General features: G+C 39.8%; 2 protein-coding genes across 2 annotated transcripts; one reads left to right on the forward strand and one right to left on the reverse strand.

The window, feature by feature from the left end:
• Positions 1 to 803: 803 nt before the first annotated feature.
• Positions 804 to 13,458, forward strand: LOC143029731 (uncharacterized; the record flags this gene model as incomplete). Its single annotated transcript, XM_076192607.1, is given in 11 exon segments — positions 804 to 1,588; positions 4,144 to 4,164; positions 5,372 to 5,638; positions 6,188 to 6,385; positions 6,476 to 6,613; positions 7,689 to 7,826; positions 7,988 to 8,077; positions 8,203 to 8,550; positions 8,655 to 8,794; positions 10,707 to 10,872; positions 12,865 to 13,458. Coding segments are annotated over 11 exon segments (2,321 nt in total), but the record flags the coding sequence as incomplete, so codon positions are not given.
• A 3,951-nt stretch (positions 13,459 to 17,409) lies between these two features.
• Positions 17,410 to 19,006, reverse strand: LOC143029477 (uncharacterized; the record flags this gene model as incomplete). The annotated part of the gene is made up of 1 exon (XM_076192130.1): positions 17,410 to 19,006. A coding segment is annotated over one exon (1,494 nt), but the record flags the coding sequence as incomplete, so codon positions are not given.
• Positions 19,007 to 21,000: the final 1,994 nt, after the last annotated feature.

Consider the following 21,000-nt stretch of genomic DNA (forward strand, 5'->3'; position numbering starts at 1 on the left):
TTCTGGATGTCAATTTCCAAAATTCTGGCAAATAATATTAATTTCCTTTCCTATGGTTCTTGCTCTGTTATCCTCTCTAATATTGGTTACACCTGTCATACGTACAGAGAGATCACGTGTCCTCTTTTTCTCTAAACTTTGTGCAGTTGTAGAAACGCCTATTCACCGTAACCGGCACTTTACTAAACATTTTCTTACAATTTTCCCCTGGGGTGGCCAAGATCATCTACATATGTTTAATCTTATTTTGTTTCCTTTTATCATATCTGGTATTTACAATCCTTGATGAATAATCGTTTCCTCGAAATTCCTATCCAGAGTAATAAATATTATTTTTCTTTACAGGATTCAAATAAAACTTAATATCAGTGTGGATGAAGAACAGTATCACATTCATATTAACCAGAAAGCCTTAGATTTCATTTTTAGTAGTTTGATAAAAAAAAAATGTGGGACTGCAGCATGATTCAAAGATTGTGACCATGTCCCATCGGGTGGCTATTTTAACAATTGTTTTATCATATACTTCAACAGTATGTAATAACGATAAGATAAAGATAAGATGAAAATTATGCTTACAATTTAGATATTCATAATATTCATCGCATTGTTATAAAGTATCTTCTTGTATTATGCAGAGTTAATATACAAAAATTATAGGTCACTCGTACTATCACCTCCTTTCCCCTGATCTAGCATTACACACTTATCCAGCTATAGTGATTTTTTCGTCCAATCTCTCCGTCAGGTATACTCACAACTTTCCACTACTGTCGTTACTATGATAAATATATTCATTTCAGAAGCTACAACCTCGGACATTAGCGATGGTACCTATGCCAAGACCACGATCAACTCCAGATCTGCTGGTGCTTACTCAACAATGACGGAAACGTCTACCGTGAGTGCCCCAGCATCGAAATCCTCTAAGAGCGAGTCTTCAGGAAGCAGCACAGATACTAAAACGACAACAAACCTCGCGGAAGCAAAGGCGGAGGCCGTAAAGGAAGATGACACGACCGAAGAAATCAGTGAAGAGGTAAGCCAGACACCTTCAGAGGTGGAAACGACGACGACTAAGTCTGAAGCTAGTGATAAAGGTGGAAAGGAGAATGCAACAAAAAAACAGGGAATAAAATCAGGTGGGAAAACAAAGGGCAAAGGGAAGAAAAAGGGGAAAGCTGCCACTAAAGATCAAAAGGCCAGTGCCGATAGCAAACGCACTCAAGATGACAAAGAAACCTCAGAAAATAAAAACGCCACAAACACTGACCAAGAAAAGCCAACGCCAACAACCCCTACAACCCCTACAACCCCCTCTACTTCAGCGTCCACCACCGTTTCAAAGAACACCGTCACACAAAATGTAACCTTGCCTGATCCGAGCCCACCAGCTTCGACTACTGCCATCACAAGCAACAGAATGGGTATCAAGAGTTCTTCGCGAAAGCTGACATCACTTATCAAGAAGAGGTCGACTTCCCTCGATTCGTCAGAAGACTCTGGAGAAGACTTCAACGACCAGGCTCAGCCGGAGACCACCGGGATATCACCAGCGACTCAAGAGGTCCCCGAGCTTCTTGTACAGGTAATGCCGTTTCTTTCTTTTTTCTTCGAATTGTGCTGACAGACGGCAAGTCATAGCTTGCCATTTTTCAGTCCGATCATGTATAATATGTTAAACAGGAAACCTGGAATCCAACAATAAAATCTAACTGCTTCTGTAAAAGAACTTATTTTCAACAGAATATTTGTTTTCCAATATGCAAACATTAATACTGAATTCCAGATTATTTCTCTCCTTTCCAATGCCGCAGTATTTATCATTTTGAATCCTTTTTGCCAGTAAATTTCACTGCTCGTTTTTTTTTAAGTTTACTGTTTAACGCATGAAAGTTTTTTTTCATATAGACCCCTGTTTTAGCCGTTACATTTTTTCCTTTAACCTCTAGATTTTTGTGTAGTAACAACACGTAAAACTCAGTATACTCTTGATTCTTTAAGGGTAATAAAATCAGATAAGAGGCACAGAGAAGAACCGCGATTGTTTTCTTAGACGTGAACACAATGGCTTCTCACAGGAAGATCCTCTTATCCCTAATAGTCTATTAACGGCCTGTATAGATTCAAACCTGAGAATCCATCCCCCCCACCAAATATTTACGATAATAATTATGTTAGTAATTATAATCAATATTGTTGATAATAGCAAAATACTTAATGTCACTTTCACCCATGTAAATGTTTTTATTTTTCCAACCGTTGCACTAGGTTGTCTAAATTTTCTTGAATGCCCAGTTGGTTTTAATGTCATTGTTCTACACAGCCTTGTATCACCAACAATCTATATACTCCATGAGTAACAATGGCCCAAAAATAGAGCCTTGAGGAACTCCACTTTTGACACCTTTCCAGGTAGAAGATTTATGACTCAAAACAATCTATTACGGTACGAATTTTGTTTAAGTCTTTTCATATTCCAGATATACGAGTATCAAGTTTACACTGTTTCTGTTGTCGTCATTTTAAACCATTGTATCGTAGAATTCCAGCAGGCTACTTCGACTATGTTGGCTGACTTTTAGATATTTTTTCAATGAAGTTCGATGGCATCTATTATTATTGTTTTTGTTGTTTTTATGTGAGGTTTGACATAGATCCATGTAGTTTTCAGTTCTGTTTTGTTTATGCGTTTTGAAGAGAAACCAGAGTTATAAGAGAGAAGCGAGTAAATGCCTCGGTGGATTAAAGAGTGTAATGAGGAATAAACATTTGGGAATGGATGCTAAGAGGAGACTGTATGAAGGAGTGATTGTGCCAACAGAACTGTATGAGGCAGAAACATGGAACATAAGAGAAGAAGAGAGAAGGAGTTTGAATGTGCTTGAGATGAGGTGTCTGAGAAGTATGATGGGGGTTACTAGGCTAGATAGAGTGAGAAATGAGGTGGTGAGGAGGAGAACAGTGGTGTAAAGGGAGTTGGGAGATAGGGTTGATGAAAGAATATTAGGATGGTTTGGACACATGGAAAGAATGAGTGAAGAAAGACTAGTAAAAGAGGTATGGAAGGCAGATGTGGAGGAAGTGAACATGAGGGGACGTCCTAGGATGAGGTGGATGGATGGGGTGAAGGGGGCTTTGTGGAAGAGGGGAATGTCTGTTGAGGAAGGACGGGAGAGGACAGAAGACAGGGGTGAATGGAGAATGGTTGTATATGGATGATGTGATTGCATGAGGTGGAATGGGCGGGGGGATGGGGGGTGAGGTAGTATGTGTGAGCAAAATTTGACGCAGCCCGAAGGGATTTCTCCCCGTCCTCTCCTTTTATGCAATGGGGGGACGGAAAGGGGGGGTCGCCGATTTAGTGAAGCGGCCTTGCTGTGAATGTGCTGCGTCTTGCGACACTGCTTCTGACCCAGGGCAGTGGACAAGGTGCAGGGATGACCCGTCATCCAGGAGATGCTAAGATAAGAGGGAGGGTGGAGGGGTGTGGAGTGTATTCAGGGATGGAATGGGTGGGAATGATTTTATGCCTTTTCCTTTTTGGCTACCTCCCTTGTAAAGGGGAAAAAGCCTTGGTATATGTATGTATGATGTTTTGTTTATCTTTATTGATTGTCATAGTAAAGTTGACCAAATTCCATTTTCTAGGTGCTCTTACATCTCCGGTCACGATAGATTTTTGAGAATCAATTCTAATGGAATAAAAAAAAAAATCTTTTCATTTATTTGCTACTTATCTGTTTCTTTTTTCATTTTATGTTTCTGGCGCCGCGTCCTGTTGATATTCTATGTAATATTTCTTGCCTATTAACTCCTTCCTTATTATTCATTTGTATGGGGTAATCACATCGCCTTTCTCCCTTCTTTATTGCAGTGTTGTTAAACTCAAGTTTCCCTGATCTCTCTTCATATGCTAGGCCCCGCTGCCTTGGAACCTATATTTTATGTTCTTTTGAACCTTTTCTATTTTCAATATATTGTTTTCCTTGTGTAGTTTCAATGTTGTGTGTTCACGTCTCTACTATGTTAAAAGTAAATTTTACTGGGGCACTTGTAATTCCCGTTTTGGTAGAGCAGTGAAATATTAATCATTTTGTTTTCTTTCCTTCTTGGTGAACTATCTGGCTTGGGATTGCACAGGTCCCTGAAATCCTAGGAAAGGTGCGTTATGGGGTTAACTAGACTAACATCTGTATAAGCGGCACTAAGTTATCGTTCACTGTCGCCTTACTAGCCACCATCATATCTCTCTCTCTCTGTCTCTCTCTCTCTCTCTCTCTCTCTCTCTCTCTCTCTCTCTCTCTCTCTCTCTCTCTCTCTCTCTCTCTCTCTCTCTCTCTCTCTCTCTCTCTCTCTCTCTCTCATATTTGTTAACATGCCCTTATAGAGATGAGCTAGTTGCTATAGCCGAGCTTAATCAACATCGTTGTTATGGAGTTTCCTCTTAGTAAAGCTTGCTCACTCTAATAGCAGCTCAAATTTTGGTTACACAGCGCTTACTGCAATAGGTGGCAACATGTATCTTCATGTGCACGTGGCAATTTCTTTTTTTTTCCCGAAGGGATATTATGGCCAATCTTACAGCATGTTCTGGGACTGTAACAGCATGCCAGCTGCATATAGTTCTGATGGAGTCCAAATACTTATATCTCTCTTCTTGGGTGTGATTGCAAATTAATACATTAACTAGTTCTGCACAAGTTCCAAATTCTAACGTAATTTTTTATTTTTGGTTACGTTTTGTTATGTTACTTTTTTGAATATGTTTTTGACAAACAAAGAAAAAGTACTCAATTTTTTCGTTTCATTTTTTGCTGTAAATGCTGTCATTTCTGCAACATAATACAGAATATATTTCTCATGGAAACTATTTCCTTAGCTTTTTATGATTATTTTTACTCTAATTGTATTAATAACCTAGCACCTAATCCCTGTTCACGAACTTACACAAATGAATGACACATGCATCCATACATATATGCATACATGCATGGATACATACATACATGGATATATACATACATGGATACACACATATGCATACATACATATATGATAACTAACTCCATAACCATTGTGCAGTGCTAAAACACCCAGTAACCCATCTTCTTAATCCCCATTCACACGAACATACAGTGTCTGCAGACAGTTTGTCTACAAAGACGGTGAGTCCGGCACTGAGAATAGTATTCTCGCCCGTGTCAGCAGACACCGTATACTCGAGGTGTGGACGGGGGTTTATTGTTTACCACCTAACACGCATACCCACGGCTACGACTGGTGCTGCACATGCCCACCAAAACAACAACAATATTATCAACAATACCCAACGGAGGAGTCGCGTTGATCTGCCGCCATTCTGCCCTAGGTGGAAGGTCTCAAGGCTCGCCACACAAACGACCCGGATTATCACCAGGTCCGCGAGCTCAAAGAACAGATCCAGATGATGAGGAAGCAGCTGGAAGCCAAGATTGAAGATCAAAGCACCGCTGGCGATGGCGACAGAGGACCCGACTCCCCCGATACGCCCCTGGATAGGCATCCCCTTAAAGGACCTGTTGTTCTTCTTCAGGAACCGACGAAGGAACCAGAGAATGAGGATACCAGGAGGCAATATGAGCAGCTGAAGTTTGATGTAAGTTTTCTTTTTTTTCAGAGTTTTTCGGTTTCTTTTTCCAAGTGCAATATCAGTCATTTATTCTCCATTTCGATATAAACGATGTGTTTCATTCGCTAGCTGCGTTTTGTAATTTTAGTATTTATTCTACCTGCCGTTAGACGATTTTATTCACCTGAGGGGAAGCATCCTCCACAGCCAGTCAAACATCATCTTAAATTTATTACATTTTTTGCTGCCTTAGTATCTATACTCGCTTCCGACAATAAATTTTACTCAGCTTTGGGAAACCAGCCTCTTCTTCTTTTTTCTGGCGATATATATTTCACTATGGGCCTCTGATCTTCAGACGTTTCCCGCAATGGTGTCTGTTCTTATTTATTCATTAATTTACCTGATTTATTAATTCACCTATTCAGTCATTCATTCACTCACTCGCTTTACACATTTGTTCATCTATATCTATTAATTAATCTGTTTATGTCTACCTCGACGTTATTGGTACACTTTGCCATATCCTATATTTTCACCAACAAGTTAACAATCGGTTATTTTCCCCTGGGGCAGCGGACAGTTCGGCGACTGCTTGCGGAGGGTCACACAGGCAGTTACGAAAAGGCTGAACTGGCGACCCACCTAATGAGTCTCGACTTTGAGGAGACTATGTCTATCACCGCTGCTGAAGAATGCTCCTCGATCTACACAGCTCTTCAGTTCCTTCAGCAAGAGTGCGAATTGTGTGCGGAGAAATACCCTATGGGCAAGGTAGAAACTGCGACAACAGAGATCGATAGTATATTTTACTAAAGAGGTCCTAACATGGCCATTGTTGAATTTTCTTTTCTTGCGCCACAGATGGTCTCCATGCTGCACTGCATCCACCGATGCTGCCACGACTGCGCCAAGACTTACTTTACTTTCCAAATCAAGACCAAAAACATCAGAGAAGTCCGATGCCCGTTCTGCAGCGAGCCTGACTTGGACGCTTCTGAGGTAAGAGCAAAGAAGACGACTCGTTTCTTCAGGTCCCATGCTTTAAGGAAATGGTTGACCCCCAGACTTCTTTGGCTCCTTAGCCAATTTGACATGACACATCAAGCTTGTTAATCCCGTTCACAGAACTAGGCCAATATTCATAATCACTGCATGGTTTAAAACTATACATATTGTAGTTTTTGTCTTTGAGTACTGCATATATGATATTTCATTGTGCAGTATACTCTATACAGTACCCTGCAACAAGATGTGAAGTTGTTTCCTCGCTTCCCTGAATTCCTCATTTTTCGCTCTTATATAATTTCTCCCAGGGGAACCACCGTTCTAACATGAATGACAGAGGGAATCAAGATTTAGGGTACAAGGTAGGAGCGATGTACCCAAGATTTAGGACGCCAATGTAGCCTCTTGTAAGCCTCGATTCAATTATAGTAAATGAACTTTTAATGTAATTTTGCATTGACAAGCACACTTCACATTAAACTAATGGTTCGAGAATCTGAACCTTACCTGCATCAAGGTCAAAAGGTTGGGTTGTAATTATCACCAGCGCCTGACCTGGGGTTACATGTGAGCTGTGTGTTGCGGTCACAATTGTGGGGCTCGAATGACGCCATGAACTGCATCTGCGCAGTAGAAGTTGTGTTTTAGCTGGCTGACAGACCTTGTACTCTGGACCTTTGGAGGGAACAATGCGTTGTTGACTCCCTTGGAAATGATCATGAAAAGTGCTGGTGAGAGTGAATTATTTTAGTTGCAGGATAAAGGTAAAATGTGAGGGAGTAGGAAAGGGATAGGGAAAATACTCGTAGAAGGGCCACGGTTAGACAGGTGCCTTTTTTCATAATTTTGTGTGCTTGTGGCGCAATCTGTATAGTGCGGGTCTCGTATTATCCTCGTCGTGGGTTCGAGTCCCACACTCATTTCCTATTCCCAGCAGTGACTGTTACTTGCCGCAACATTCTAAGAGCTTAGAGTAAAGTTGACGGCTTCAGCCGCAGCAAAAGGCCCCCTAGAATATAAACCTCCCCACTACCACCACCTCGTCTACGTCCTTTGGTTTTCCTTACAGGAAATTGCCACCGAGTACTTCAACAACCTCGACATTCTTCTGAAGAACATCTTAGATTCAGGGACCCATGAGCTCTTCCAGAGAAAGCTTCGCGACTGGACGCTCATGAAGGATCCTAACTTTAGATGGTGTAATAAGGTAGCTAGATTTAGTTAGCTTATACGGTTGAATACTTATAACACCAAAGTGTCCCTCACAACTCTGAATTAAGCATGAAGGGTTCTGTTGTGCCTTATAGTGGCTATTAAAGTGGATGAAAGCATTAGAAACCGCTCGTTGATCTTTGAATTCTCTTGCAGTGTTCTTCTGGGTTTATTGCAAACCCGATGGCGAGGAAGCTCTACTGCCCCGACTGCCGAGATGTCACATGTGCCCAGTGTCGATTACCAGTAAGATTCTGTTCCTCTTATGTTTATACAAAAAACATTCTGAGTATTCTATGACCTGTTTATGCGTGGGTGTATACAACAGTTCGTTGCCTTGGCTGAGATGGTTTTAATCGGTCCCCTGACAGTGGGAATCCGCCCATGATGGGATCTCTTGCGAGGAGTTCGCCGCGTGGAAAGCGGACAACAACGTCGAGGTGAGTGAGGCGACGGTCTCGAAGCACCTTGCCGAGTGCGGCATCACCTGCCCCAATTGCAAGTTTACCTACTCGCTGGCAAAGGGCGGCTGCATGCACTTCACCTGCATTCAGTGCAAGTTCGAGTTCTGTTCCGGATGTGGTCAGCCCTTCATGCAGGGAGCCCGGTGTCCCGTAGGGCCTTATTGCGAACGCCTGGGGCTCCATGCCCATCACCCGAGAAATTGCCTCTTCTACCTCAGAGACAAAGAGCCCTATCAGTTACAAAGACTCCTGAAGGTTAGTTCCAATAAGTAAATTTTACTGAAAACTTAATATATATATAACATTGGGTATAACTGCTATATTTCTTTATCTTGATTTTCTTTCTGCTGGATTTACAGGACGCTGGTATCGAGTTCGACATTGATTCCAAAGAAGAGAAAACAATTTGTCAAGTCCAAGAACAGAAGGAACTTCCTGAAGGTCTGATAGACGACATATGTGGCAGGGTTGTCCCGAAGGGATATGCCGGATTATGCAGGTGACTAACTTATAAAATAAACTATTACTAACAACGGTGTCCCTGAAACCACTAAATGCGAAAAGTAATGACGTATGTGTTTATTTACATTTTGTCATTTCTGCAATGTTCTCAACACCATCCTTTACTTGATAACTAATCATGTAATCTTAGAGAGTTTGTGCATTCGAATGTAGGTGAAAATGACCGTTTAGCTGTTACGTTATACATATCAGCACAGAATAAGTCTGGCTGCTGACACAAATTGCCCCAGATGCAATCATCACATTGCTGACACCCAACACCTCGTCTTACACTGCCCCACCTTAGCCTAATCAAACTACACAATATATATATATATATATATATATATATATATATATATATATATATGTATATATGTATTTGTACAGTTGGAAAGTCACTGTCGCACTTGTCATAAGGATGCCCGGTTCGAGTCCTGGGCAGTACCACATTTCAATTTCAGCATGCTGGCCTTTGATGGCTTAGAATTAAAGTGCATTGTGGTTGTTAATATGTGTGTATATATATATATATATATATATATATATATTTGTGTGTGTGTGTGTGTGTGTGTGTGTGTGTGTGTGTGTGTGTGTGTGTGTGTGTGTGTGTGTGTGTGTGTGTGTGTGTGTGTGTGTGTGTGTGTGTGTGTGTGTGTGTGTGTGTGTGTGTGTGTGTGTGTGTGTGTGTGTGTGTGTGTGTGTGTGTGTGTGTGTGTGTGTGTGAGTGTGAGTGAGTGAGTGAAAGAGACTGATGGTCCAGTCCGTTAGCTGCTTCCGGTTACCCGGGAGCCGTGGTCCTCCTGCGAAAGAGACTTGGGGCAAGGGATGGATTGACTGATGTACCATTGCCGCTGGCTTGTATGAATGACAGTAAACTTGTCGAGACATCAATTGCTATCATACAAGCTACAATGATCAGAATTTTCAACCCCATCAGCCCAGGATCAGACCTCATAGTTTATCAAATCATTTAGTTTTCGCCAGGATTAAATCTGTAAAAGACGTCATCTGATCGGTGGTGTTGACGCCGTGAGGCCCCTCGGTTCACGGTTTTGGTCCACCGTGCCACCAATTACCTAAACAAAATTGCATTGCGCAAGCCAGAACCAAATTTGCAGAGTGTATCACCGAAGAGGAAGAGATGGATTTAATATATGATGATGATATAATGCTGGTGATAGTATTGGTGGTGATAATTTTGTTGGTGGTGGTGGTGGTCGTCGTCGCTCGTCGTCGTCGTGGTTGTGGTGGTATTGAAATAATGTTTGAATCCACAGAAATGTACTGACTGATTATTACCTCTTTCTTTTTCTTTTTCATACGACAGCTACTGTGGTGAAAAAAAAAATATTCTTTTGCATTTTTTATGAGCTAACTGCATGCATGCACACCATTTTCTCCTCTTGCAATTCAATAATCATTTAAAATGCCCCCTGTAAGCATTTACATACAAAGAATCAGTATCACGGAAACCATCAACTCCATAGTTTAGAGTCATATCTTGTATGAACGTTTTGCGCCCTTTAGCAGATGGTACAGAGGAGCAGAGAAGGACGACCATACAAGACCAAATGTTTTAGTTCGGGATCCAGACGCAGTTCTCCCGGTGGGGACTGCATGCCCAATGGGTAAGATCCCGTCCTAAGCCTTCTCTCTAATCTCACTCCCCTCTTTACAGGGCACACTACATTGAGTACTTGGGCCGTATGATATATAAATATAACATAGACCTGATTCCAATATTATCTGACGAGGATCTCTGGCACTTGATCCGCCGGGAGAACATCGATAGACCAAAGAGACAACCGGGAGAGGGCAACACGCTGTACCGCCGACGACTTGTTCAGGTAACCAACTCCCCACGTACGAGTCCTCATGCTTGTTCATCCTCTGTTATCTCGCCCCAGGTTACACTACACCGAATACCTGGTAGAGAAGATCAATGGGTCCAGGCTTGACCCTGTGAGTATCTTCGATGAGGCGGATTTGCGAGTGTGTCTGCGGAGGAACGGCAAGACGGTCCCCGTCAGGCGCTGGGAGTCAGAGAAGGGCTACAGGGACAAGTTGATCAAGGTGCCTAACCCTGTCGCTTCTTAACCCCACCCCCACCCACCCCAACCTAATCCAACCCGCACCCGACTGAGTCCTAAAGCCCCGTCTACACAAGCATAGAGTGTCTGCAGACACGAAAGATAATATTGTTTTCGGAGGACTCGCCGCCTTTGTCTGCAGAAGACAAGCCAGAAAATTCTTCGTGTTTATAGGTCCGTCACCGAGAACAGTATTTTCCCTTGTCTCTGCAGACGCTGTAGGATGCTCGTAGAGACGGTGCTTATGAAAACTTTCTGAAGCTGTTAAGGAAACCACGTACAATATGTCTATACTAACAATGGAGTCACCTAAATAATACTGACAATGTCAGTTTGATAACAGATGCCCTGGAAAGACATCTAAATAATTTTTGTTTGATACTGAAAGTGCGGGAGATGCAACTTTTGACAACAGGATCACAGAGAAGATTATTATTTCAACAAATATCGACCACGGGAGGGACCCATAATTAATGTGATACTCGCAGACTTTTCAGTATGCATCAAAGGTAGCCTAAAAAACAAAGCTTCAGAAACTTTGCAAGGCTCATGTGTGACAGGTTAGCATGTACGATAGATTAAGCAAAATCAATTAGAATTAGTTCTGGTTGCCAAGTTAATCAAAGAGGGCGAACTCCTTATTCAAAATAGAGGAAATGTCCCACTTTTATGGTGTCATTCACTCTAGTATCATCTGCATTAATATTTATCCACAATCAACGCACAAAACCCATTGTGAAGATCGAAGAGTCACCAGTCTGATCGAACAGCCAGACGACGGCAAATCAGAAAAGTGATCATTATGTACTACTGTAGACTCCTGGACTTTACCCCTGGATATAACAGCATTATAAATACAGGAGAACAATGCTATATAAAAGTATATAATTTAATAATGAAAGATATATGTACATAACTGACATAACTATAGGTCAGATCTGGGTGTTCGTAAGGGTACAAATGAGGCCACATAATTAACAACATGCCAGGGGTGTATACAAAATATCTTGAAGAACTGGTGATCGCATGTTACCGAGAGTCCATGTGGTCCCTTTAGATGTCTGTGTTCATGCAAAAGAGTAATGTTTTCCCTTTTTTCTGAGAGTTGTACTGTAAATATAACTGACACCTGAATGTCCTTTCAGCCCGAAAATAATTTGGGGCATTTTGATGAGCAAACCCTCTATTGATTAAAAGGGCAATAGAAATAGTGTGATTCATATCAAGCAGCTAGGTTTAGCCCTAAATGTGTAGCGATAGCGCCATCACCTTTCATAAGGCAAAAAATGCATGTTGGTTCACTGTGCATCAAGGTACAAGTAGATAAGAGGACATAGGATAGATTCCTGGTCTAAATTTGAGTTTTGATTGAATAGGAACTTGATTGATAGATTGATTGATTATGCCAGTGTCCGTTCATTAGATGAATAGAATAAGTCTGACGTCTTCCAGAAAAAATTATGTCACTGTATGTCACTAACGTTAACATGTCAAGACACTCAAAGTTGTCAATGTCTTAACCCATAGGGCTTCATGATCTTGACAGACATTAGTTAGGCAATAATAGTGTCAATATTAGTGACTTAGTGTGATATAGACAGCAGACACAAAAAGCCCCAATACATATTTAATCTTCATAACACCATATTGACTGGCGTTAATGATTTTCCTTGCCAATTCTCAAAATGAGTATACCGTATATATTAAATTTTTAAGGGACCCATGCAACTAAATAAATGTTTATTGACAATATACTGAAGTCATTTCATCAATACTAACTATATCAAATTGATACAAAATCTCCTAGAGAGAAACCTAGAAAATTCTTTGTTAATATTGAAACCATAGAAGAGGTCAAGGTTGTCAATATTGAAGGGATTGAATATTATTGTCAATAAATACTGACCAGGCTATGGCCCTTGAGAATTTTGTGAAAAGTCACCATAACACGTGTTTTTTCTTCTTCTCTTTCCAGCTTATCAAAGAGCAACTTCCTCTGCAGTAATTACACAGAAGACCTGCCACATATAACGAATGCTACGGTCCCAGGATCTCACGCCTCTGTGTGTTTACTTAAATGCATCAGTCATATACACACAAATAATGTTTGAGCTATTTATATATGTGTGTGTGTGCGTGCGTACATGAGCTTACGCAAAGACGACAATCATCTGTATCAATGACTTTGCGTAAAGAAAGGAAACTGTTGTATTTATGTGGTGATGTACATAGGCAAGTTTCCTAAGAACAGAAACGTTCCCTTATATTGGCTGTTTCAGTATATATTCGAATGTATGGAATCATGTATTGTATAACGCAATCAATAGTATATCATACTTCATCATAGTTATGCTGTTCTAATCGATTATTTAAGGTGTGTATATGTGAACTCAAGCAAACATAAATATTCATATATGTATTTCCATGTGTGTTGTTAATGTGCGTGTCGTGTGTGTGTGTGTGTGTGTGTGAGAGAGAGAGAGAGAGAGAGAGAGAGAGAGAAAGAGAGAGAGAGAGAGAGAGAGAGAGAGAAAGAGAGAGAGAGAGAGAGTGAGTGTGTGGGTGTGATTCACCATGGTCTTGGATAACGTGTTGGACTCGTGATCGACAATTATTAACCTCCCGGATGAGAGCTCAGAGCTCGTATGACCGATCTATGGGTAATACTGTGACCTTACACGCACACACACACACAACTCCCCTCCCATGAGAGTTGGAGTAACAACCCACAGCGCAGTGATACTGAAATTATTTCAGCCCTGGGCGGGATTCGAACCCGGACCGCCGTAGTGGTAGGCGAGAACTCTAACCACCGCGCCACGAGGTTGTACGTGTGTGTGTGTGTGTGTGTGTGTGTGTGTGTGTGTGTGTGTGTGTGTGTGTGTGTGTGTGTGTGTGTGTGTGTGTGTGTGTGTGTGTGTGTGTGTGTGTGTGTGTGTGCGAGTGCGTGTTTTTGTGTGTATACGTGTGTGAGTGTGCGCGTGTGTTTATATATATTTACACATATTCTTACTCTAAGGCTGGTCGATACTTACCACCAAGGTGAAAAAAGTGGCTAAAAGAATCTGCTCTGGGCCCTTCCACGAGACGAGAGCTGCTATCCATCCTCCCCCGGGTAGACCCCCAAACGATTTTATTCAGCTAAGCCTCTCTTCTTCTACGAGTCGAAGGGACAGGCCCTGTTCACACTAGCGGTTTAAACCGCGCAGAAACCGCGTCGGTACCACAAAGTCCAGGAAAAACTACGTGGCTGTATGTGAAGGCCTCCACTGACTTATATTATAACTGAACCGCCGCTGTTCAAACCGCCAGTAACAGGGCCTTAAAGCTAAATACATACGGGCAAGTGGCAGTCACTGGTGACAGGCGGGAATCGATCTGTTGTCCTTTATGTTCACGAGGCAGAGGTGAAACCGAACAGTTGACTCCTTCATTTTCCAGGTGGTCCTTTTTCTGTTTGCCGTCAGGCGATTTTATTCGTCTCCGTGGCACCCAGTGCCTCAGAGGCTTAGGTGTTATAGGCTACCTTGATAGCTCCCTTACGTACCGTGTGGTACCTTTCATTTTATTATTCCTGAGGCCAAACGATTTTATTCGTTCATGTGGCTCCGTTTCATAAAACTGATTTATGGATATTCATGAGAACCAATTTCTTCTTTCGTGATTCTGTCCCAGTACGAGATTTGCTCAAAAATTTCATTTTATCAATACTTGTCAACTCGAATATTTTAGGAAACAAGATCATCTTTTCCCTGGGATCTAAATCGACCTAAGTGACGCTAAAAACAAAATAACATATTTTCTGGTCACGTGACATTTTGGATAAGCATTTTTTTTTACCTCCCCTAATATATTTCTAAAATCTGTATTCCTGTCATTGATAAAGCAGCATACATCCCATAAATATATTATTTCCTTTATACGACCTACTTTATTCCAAATAATTACCTGAAATTAATTACCTGAGTCTGCAGGTCTCAGCAATTAGGGAAAGAAATTCCCCAAACAACATGTTTTGAACCAAAAGGTCTTATCGCTGTAACACTGTAACTCAGTGTAAAGTGGGGTTTCTTTATTGGGCGAGGAAATTGTGGAATTACGAGTACTTACCCCGAACCTCACTACTGTCTGTGTCTGATGCAGACAGAGATTCCCCCAGTCTAAGTAGTTACTGTGTCCAATTGTCAACATTACTATTAAGTAACTTTACTATTACTTGAGTAACTTTATTATTACTTAAGTAAATTTATTATTATTTGAGTCATATTGCTATAACTTGAGTAATTTCTCTATCACCTAAATGATTTTACTATTAAGTAAATTTACTATTACTTAAATAACTTTACTACTATTCAAGTAATGACTACCACGAATGTAACTTTATCATCACTTAAGTAAGTTTACTTTTACTTAAGTAACTTTACTTTCACTTTGGTCATTTTACTAAGTCTCTTTGGTCCAGATCCCCAAGGAAAGGATGAATCCCATAACCCCATAGATTTTATGTTATTAAATAGCAATAACAAGTAGTAACAAAGGTATGTAGTTATAACAGACACCTGCTTCCATGTCCACATTATAGTTAATATTGAATTAGATCCAATTTGGTTTACTCATATCGAAGTATGGTGATTTTCTAAAATGTATACGACAGTAAACTGCCTAGGTTAACGCTACTTGATAAATCTTCTATAGTCCTTTCAAATGTTTTCTGATATATTTAATGGCATTCTTCTCGCGATCCTTTTCAGTTAAGATTTCGTATTCCTTCTGTGTTTATTCTCCCTTCAGGTACCTCTCAGTTATTTCATTTTTTTTTAAATCGCTTTCAGGTCATTAATTAAGAAAAATCAAAGACGAATGTAGGCATGAGTATCATCGTCAAGTTGTATGGGCAAGGTATTGTCCAATTTATCTTAGTTTCATAATTTGTTTTTATCATCATTTTATCATTTGTTTAATTCATTATCATTAGAATTATTCATTGCTACTTATGGTACTTACCGTTATTTTTAACCAGTTGCGTGAATATGGTAAACACTGTATAACGGAAAGTAAAAGTTGAAAGCTAAGAGGATTTCAAACAACGATCCATGAACTCGACGACAGATCTGTTATCAAAACACCTTGTCTTGGTTATGTATCAATTAACCTTTTCATTAACAATTAAAAGTCCCTTGAAGATTTCGTTAACATCTCCTAGTCCTCCTCCTCCCACAAGAAATAGGTTTAAACAAGATAAGGAGGAGGCGATTTATTTTCGTGAAGTTCTGACTTGTAAGAAACCACGTCTCGCGGAATTGAAAACTTAAAAATGCCAAAACCGCGAAATGTAAGATATTCGGTACCGTTCATGTTTTGCACAATGAGAGATGTGCAGGAGGAGGGAAGGGATGCTTTGATGAATATACACTGCATTCTTCCTATATATAGGAACGTTTTATTAGTTAATTGTTTATTGGTGTAAGGTTTGTCGATGATGTTTTCTTGTACCTTGAAGATCATGGCCACTGTGGTTTCTCTCGTACTTTGTGGACACATGAATGATGCTTTCTTTGACTGCCAGTTAGCCACTTGCACCGTCTTTGAGGCACATAAGGCTTCTCCCACTTTCATAAGGTTTTGTAAATTAGTACCGAAGGAAAACCGTTCTTACTCGTTAACATTTCATCCACAAGTCATCATTTCCCCTCTCATCCGTTAGTTTACGTTTTTTTTTTTTTTTGTAGTGTGCCTTCAGACATAGATTTATCTTTCGTAGGCGAGTGACAATTAATTTGTTTTACATTTGCATACGGCGACATAACTTCTCGAATGCATTTCTTCCCAGTGCACTACGCCCAAGGTAGCCACCAAAGTGAAATTACGCTCGGATGTGCATTAGAAAACGAAAAAGACGCTTTTATTCCATAAAGAGAGAGGGGTAAGGAAGTACCCGAACGCCCATTTCGTAAACATGATCTTATGACGTAAGCAGTCGTACAGAGTGGGACAAGTACCTCGACACACTGGAATCCGTCACGAATTATTATTATTATTATTATTATTATTATTATTATTATTATTATTATTATTATTATTATTATTATTATTATTATTATTATTATTATTATTATTATTATTATTATTATTATCATTATTATTATTATTATTATTATTATTATTATTAATTATTATTATTATTATTATTATTATTATTATTATTATTATTATTATTATTATTATTATCATTATCATTATCACTATTATCACTATTATTATTATTATTAATTATTATTATTATTATTATTATTATTATTATTATTATTATTATTATTATTATTATTATTATTATTATTATTATTATTATTATTATTATTATTATTATTATTATTATTATTATTATTATTATCATTATTATTATTATTATCATTACTACTACTACTACTACTACTACTACTACTACTACTACTACTACTACTACTACTACTACTACTACTACTACACGACCTCCATCCTCGTGGAACTGTGTGGTGGAAGCAGCAGGATCTGTCTCCCACAGACACAGTTCATTGGCCCCTCTCCCGCCAATGACTGTGGTCGACAACCCTTTTATCTGTGAATTTAATTTTTATTAACAATGCCTAATACAAAAGTTCATTTATCCTACTGTCAACCACCGTCTGCTCAAAATCTAGGTTTTGTATATGTGCCGATTTGGGCGGTGGGGACCTTGTACCTCTCAGGCACAAGAGGGCTGATCTTAGGAGTGAGAATGACAGTCTACATCTCATCCATGAAACAATGCTGCTTTTGGGTTGTTGTTTCTTTTCAGCCATTACCTCTGCCAGCCGAGCGTAGAATGCCTTTGCTTTAGGACCCATCCCACCTGAGGTCGTAAAGGTTATAGGAGTGAATGAGCCCTGGTCTACATTCTGTATACGCTCTTCGTACATCCTGATCTTCTCATACTCGTTCCGGAAGTGAGATGCCTCAATAGTTAGGTTGTTGTAACAGGGGGCCATCGGATCAAATATTCGCATGTCAAAGAAAGCCAATTGTCCCCGTGTCCAGAAACCTCTTGCGCTGACATCCACTCTTGCTTCATCTGATGTGTTGGACGTGCGGTATCTGAAGTTCTCCCCTCCTAGTGGAAGTAATGTTGGTTCGATAGTCACATCCTTGCACACCTCCTGAAGCATTTGGGCAGTGAGATCTCTTACCTCATCATGTCGCATGCAAATGAATCCACCCTGCTTGCATATCATCGCATGGTCCGGAGTAAACTGTGCACCACAGGAGCATCTGTTAGGCAGCCCTCCCAATGGCCATCCATACCTCAGGGCAATGGCATCCGTGAATTCTCTTTTGTTTAAGGTGAATCCCTTTGCCCTGATTGGTAGTGCTGTCAGCCAATTGGACGCCCCAACTTCCTGCGCCAATGATATCTTTCTTTTCATACAATTCGATACCCGAGCTAGAAGTGCTTGAAGTTCCTCCTTCTGCCTCTCCTCCCTTCCCTTTGAAATGTTTCTTCTAATTTCTCTGATCTCCTCCATGTTAGTCTCCTTCCGTTGATCTTGTGACACGATGTTGTTTGTCAGGGAGGACGTGAGTTTCATAGAGTTTTGGTGTTCTATTTTGGCTAGGTTTAGCGGGTTGGAGATGCCTAGCCCTCCCATTCTAGGTGGAAGTTCAATGAGTTTTCTTTCCTCTTCGTTTAATGTCCGTCCGTTGGTGATGACCGGTACTAGCTCGTTTCTAATGGCTTCTTCAAGGGGTCCTAATAGGTCGGTGATGTTCGGTACCGTCCTTAATATGTAGTTCCACTTATGTTTAACCCCATATATGAATGCGGCATATGCCGCCTGCGGTTCGGTCTTTGCAAAGTTAGCTAGGAGCCTAACTTCCGCTACCCAATCGTTAACTTTCTTTTCAATATATTGCTTTTTAAAGGATTCTGAGCCGATCACTGCACCGAGATGTCTTTCCCCGTCTTTTGTTACCTTCACTTCACTGTTCTCAAAGAGGATTTTGGCATTGTCAAAGTGCTCTGGTTTCACTATGAGGACAGACTTCTTTGCATTCGGAATGTAACCCAAGCCCGGGCCGTGTGCCAACACCAGATCCCACCACTTTTTTAGGACTACTACTACTACTACTACTACTACTACTACTACTACTACTACTACTACTACTACTACTACTACTACTACTACTACTACTACTACTACTACTACTACTACTACTACTACTACTACTACAAGACTTAAAAAGAATTAAGTGTCGTAAAACTTGGTTCCTCGTCTATGTACTTCGTGCACCGTTGTTCACATCAAGCAAATGATTTCTCCAACGGGGACCCAGAGGACTTTTGTCAACAATCACTTCCTTTCTCATTTGCTCTCTTTAATCTCGTTTCGTGACATTAAAGATATCGTGAATGCAGATATGTAAAAAAAAAATCCTTTTGACATGACTAGTTCACTTTTGGAGTATTTATTCATCTATATACATTTTTTTTTTTTTTTAACTTGGTTGAAGCCCTTGTGAACATTTCCATTTGTATTAGTTCAAGGACAGTCGCACAAGTACGATAATAATCGTGCATCGTGCTTGTACGATAGTTCTCGGGCAGGTTGGGATTTGCTTCGTCCTTCAATGATTTTGTTCTGGTTAATCACAAACCCTTTAATTCACTCGAGGACGGGGGGGGGTCGGCACCATTGCAAAGAAACTTGAGACAATTTCTCATTTATCTCTTTAGAAATGATGATGCCATTTGATTATTTTCTAATTAACGCCTGATCGATTTTTGTCTCAAAGGAAATTGGACAACTGCCCTTGCAAACTTACAAGTGATTCTTTTACCACCAAAATATATATTCTCAAGTCAACGCGATTTGGGCAAAATATGTCATCCTCGCGATCAAGATTAGTATGAAAAAAGTTCCTGTACTGCAAAAAATATATATCAAACGAGTTTACATTAATTTCTAAATTATAATTATATCCGTATTTTCAAAACACTATAATACAGTGGATATGTTTGTTATGCCCGTATATGGATTTCGAGAAATATATTCCCAATATATATATATATATATATGTATATATATATATATATATATATATATATATATACATATATATATATATACATATATATATATATATATGTATATATATATATATATACATATATATATATATATATATATATGTTTTCAATAAGCATCTACTGTGATTATCAAAATATACTTTCTTTAATAGCTTAAGTCTTCATGGACTTTTCATTTAATTTCAAAACGGATTCTTGACACACAATCTTTAATAATTTTCACAAATATGACAGGAGAAATATGTTATAAAAACACATTTTTGAGTAGTATCTAATTTATGATCAATTATGGGATCAGTACACATGAACTGGAACACTACATTACGAGACAAAGCATTATCAATCGAAAGACAAATAAATATAAATACTGTGTGTGCTGGCATTGATTCTGAAAGAATGAGAGTCCAGCCCACAGTGAGAAAACTAGAAATCTAGGTAATCCTCTTCCTCCTCCTCCTCCTCCTTCTTCCCACTCTCTCTCCCTAGTTAGCACTCTCCGGTCCCATTAGATTCTCTCTCTCCCCTCTTCTTCTCTGCTTCCTATCTCTCCATTCTACTTTTCATCACTTAACCTCCTCTCATTTTCTCCGCCATTCAGTCTTGTATCTTTTAAATTGTCCACGTCTTAATTGTATAAACACAAATTCAAAACACGGGCTTCGTGGTATTAATTGCTCCATCGCTCTCTTTCGTTATTTTGAACCCGTTCTCCAGAACGATGGTTCTAGACATGAAATTTTCGGGGGAGGATCCACGTGAAAGAAAACGGGACACTGGAGGCCCACAAAAATCTAATTAGGGCGAAACCGTTTCATTGATCACTACAGCTAATTACTTTAAACACTTTCGCTTTATGTAACACAGCTGCAACCGACATGTATAGATAGGATGTAAACAGAGAAATATGCATATTTTTCTTTGTAAGGGCTTTGAGCTTTGAGGGGGGATTAGAGATATACCAGGAGCCATCTGCTAATATATATATATATATATATATATATATATATATAT

Source organism: Oratosquilla oratoria, chromosome 11, assembly GCF_046742065.1.
Source record: "Oratosquilla oratoria isolate Oo_2021 chromosome 11, ASM4674206v1, whole genome shotgun sequence".
NCBI lineage: Eukaryota > Metazoa > Arthropoda > Malacostraca > Stomatopoda > Squillidae > Oratosquilla > Oratosquilla oratoria.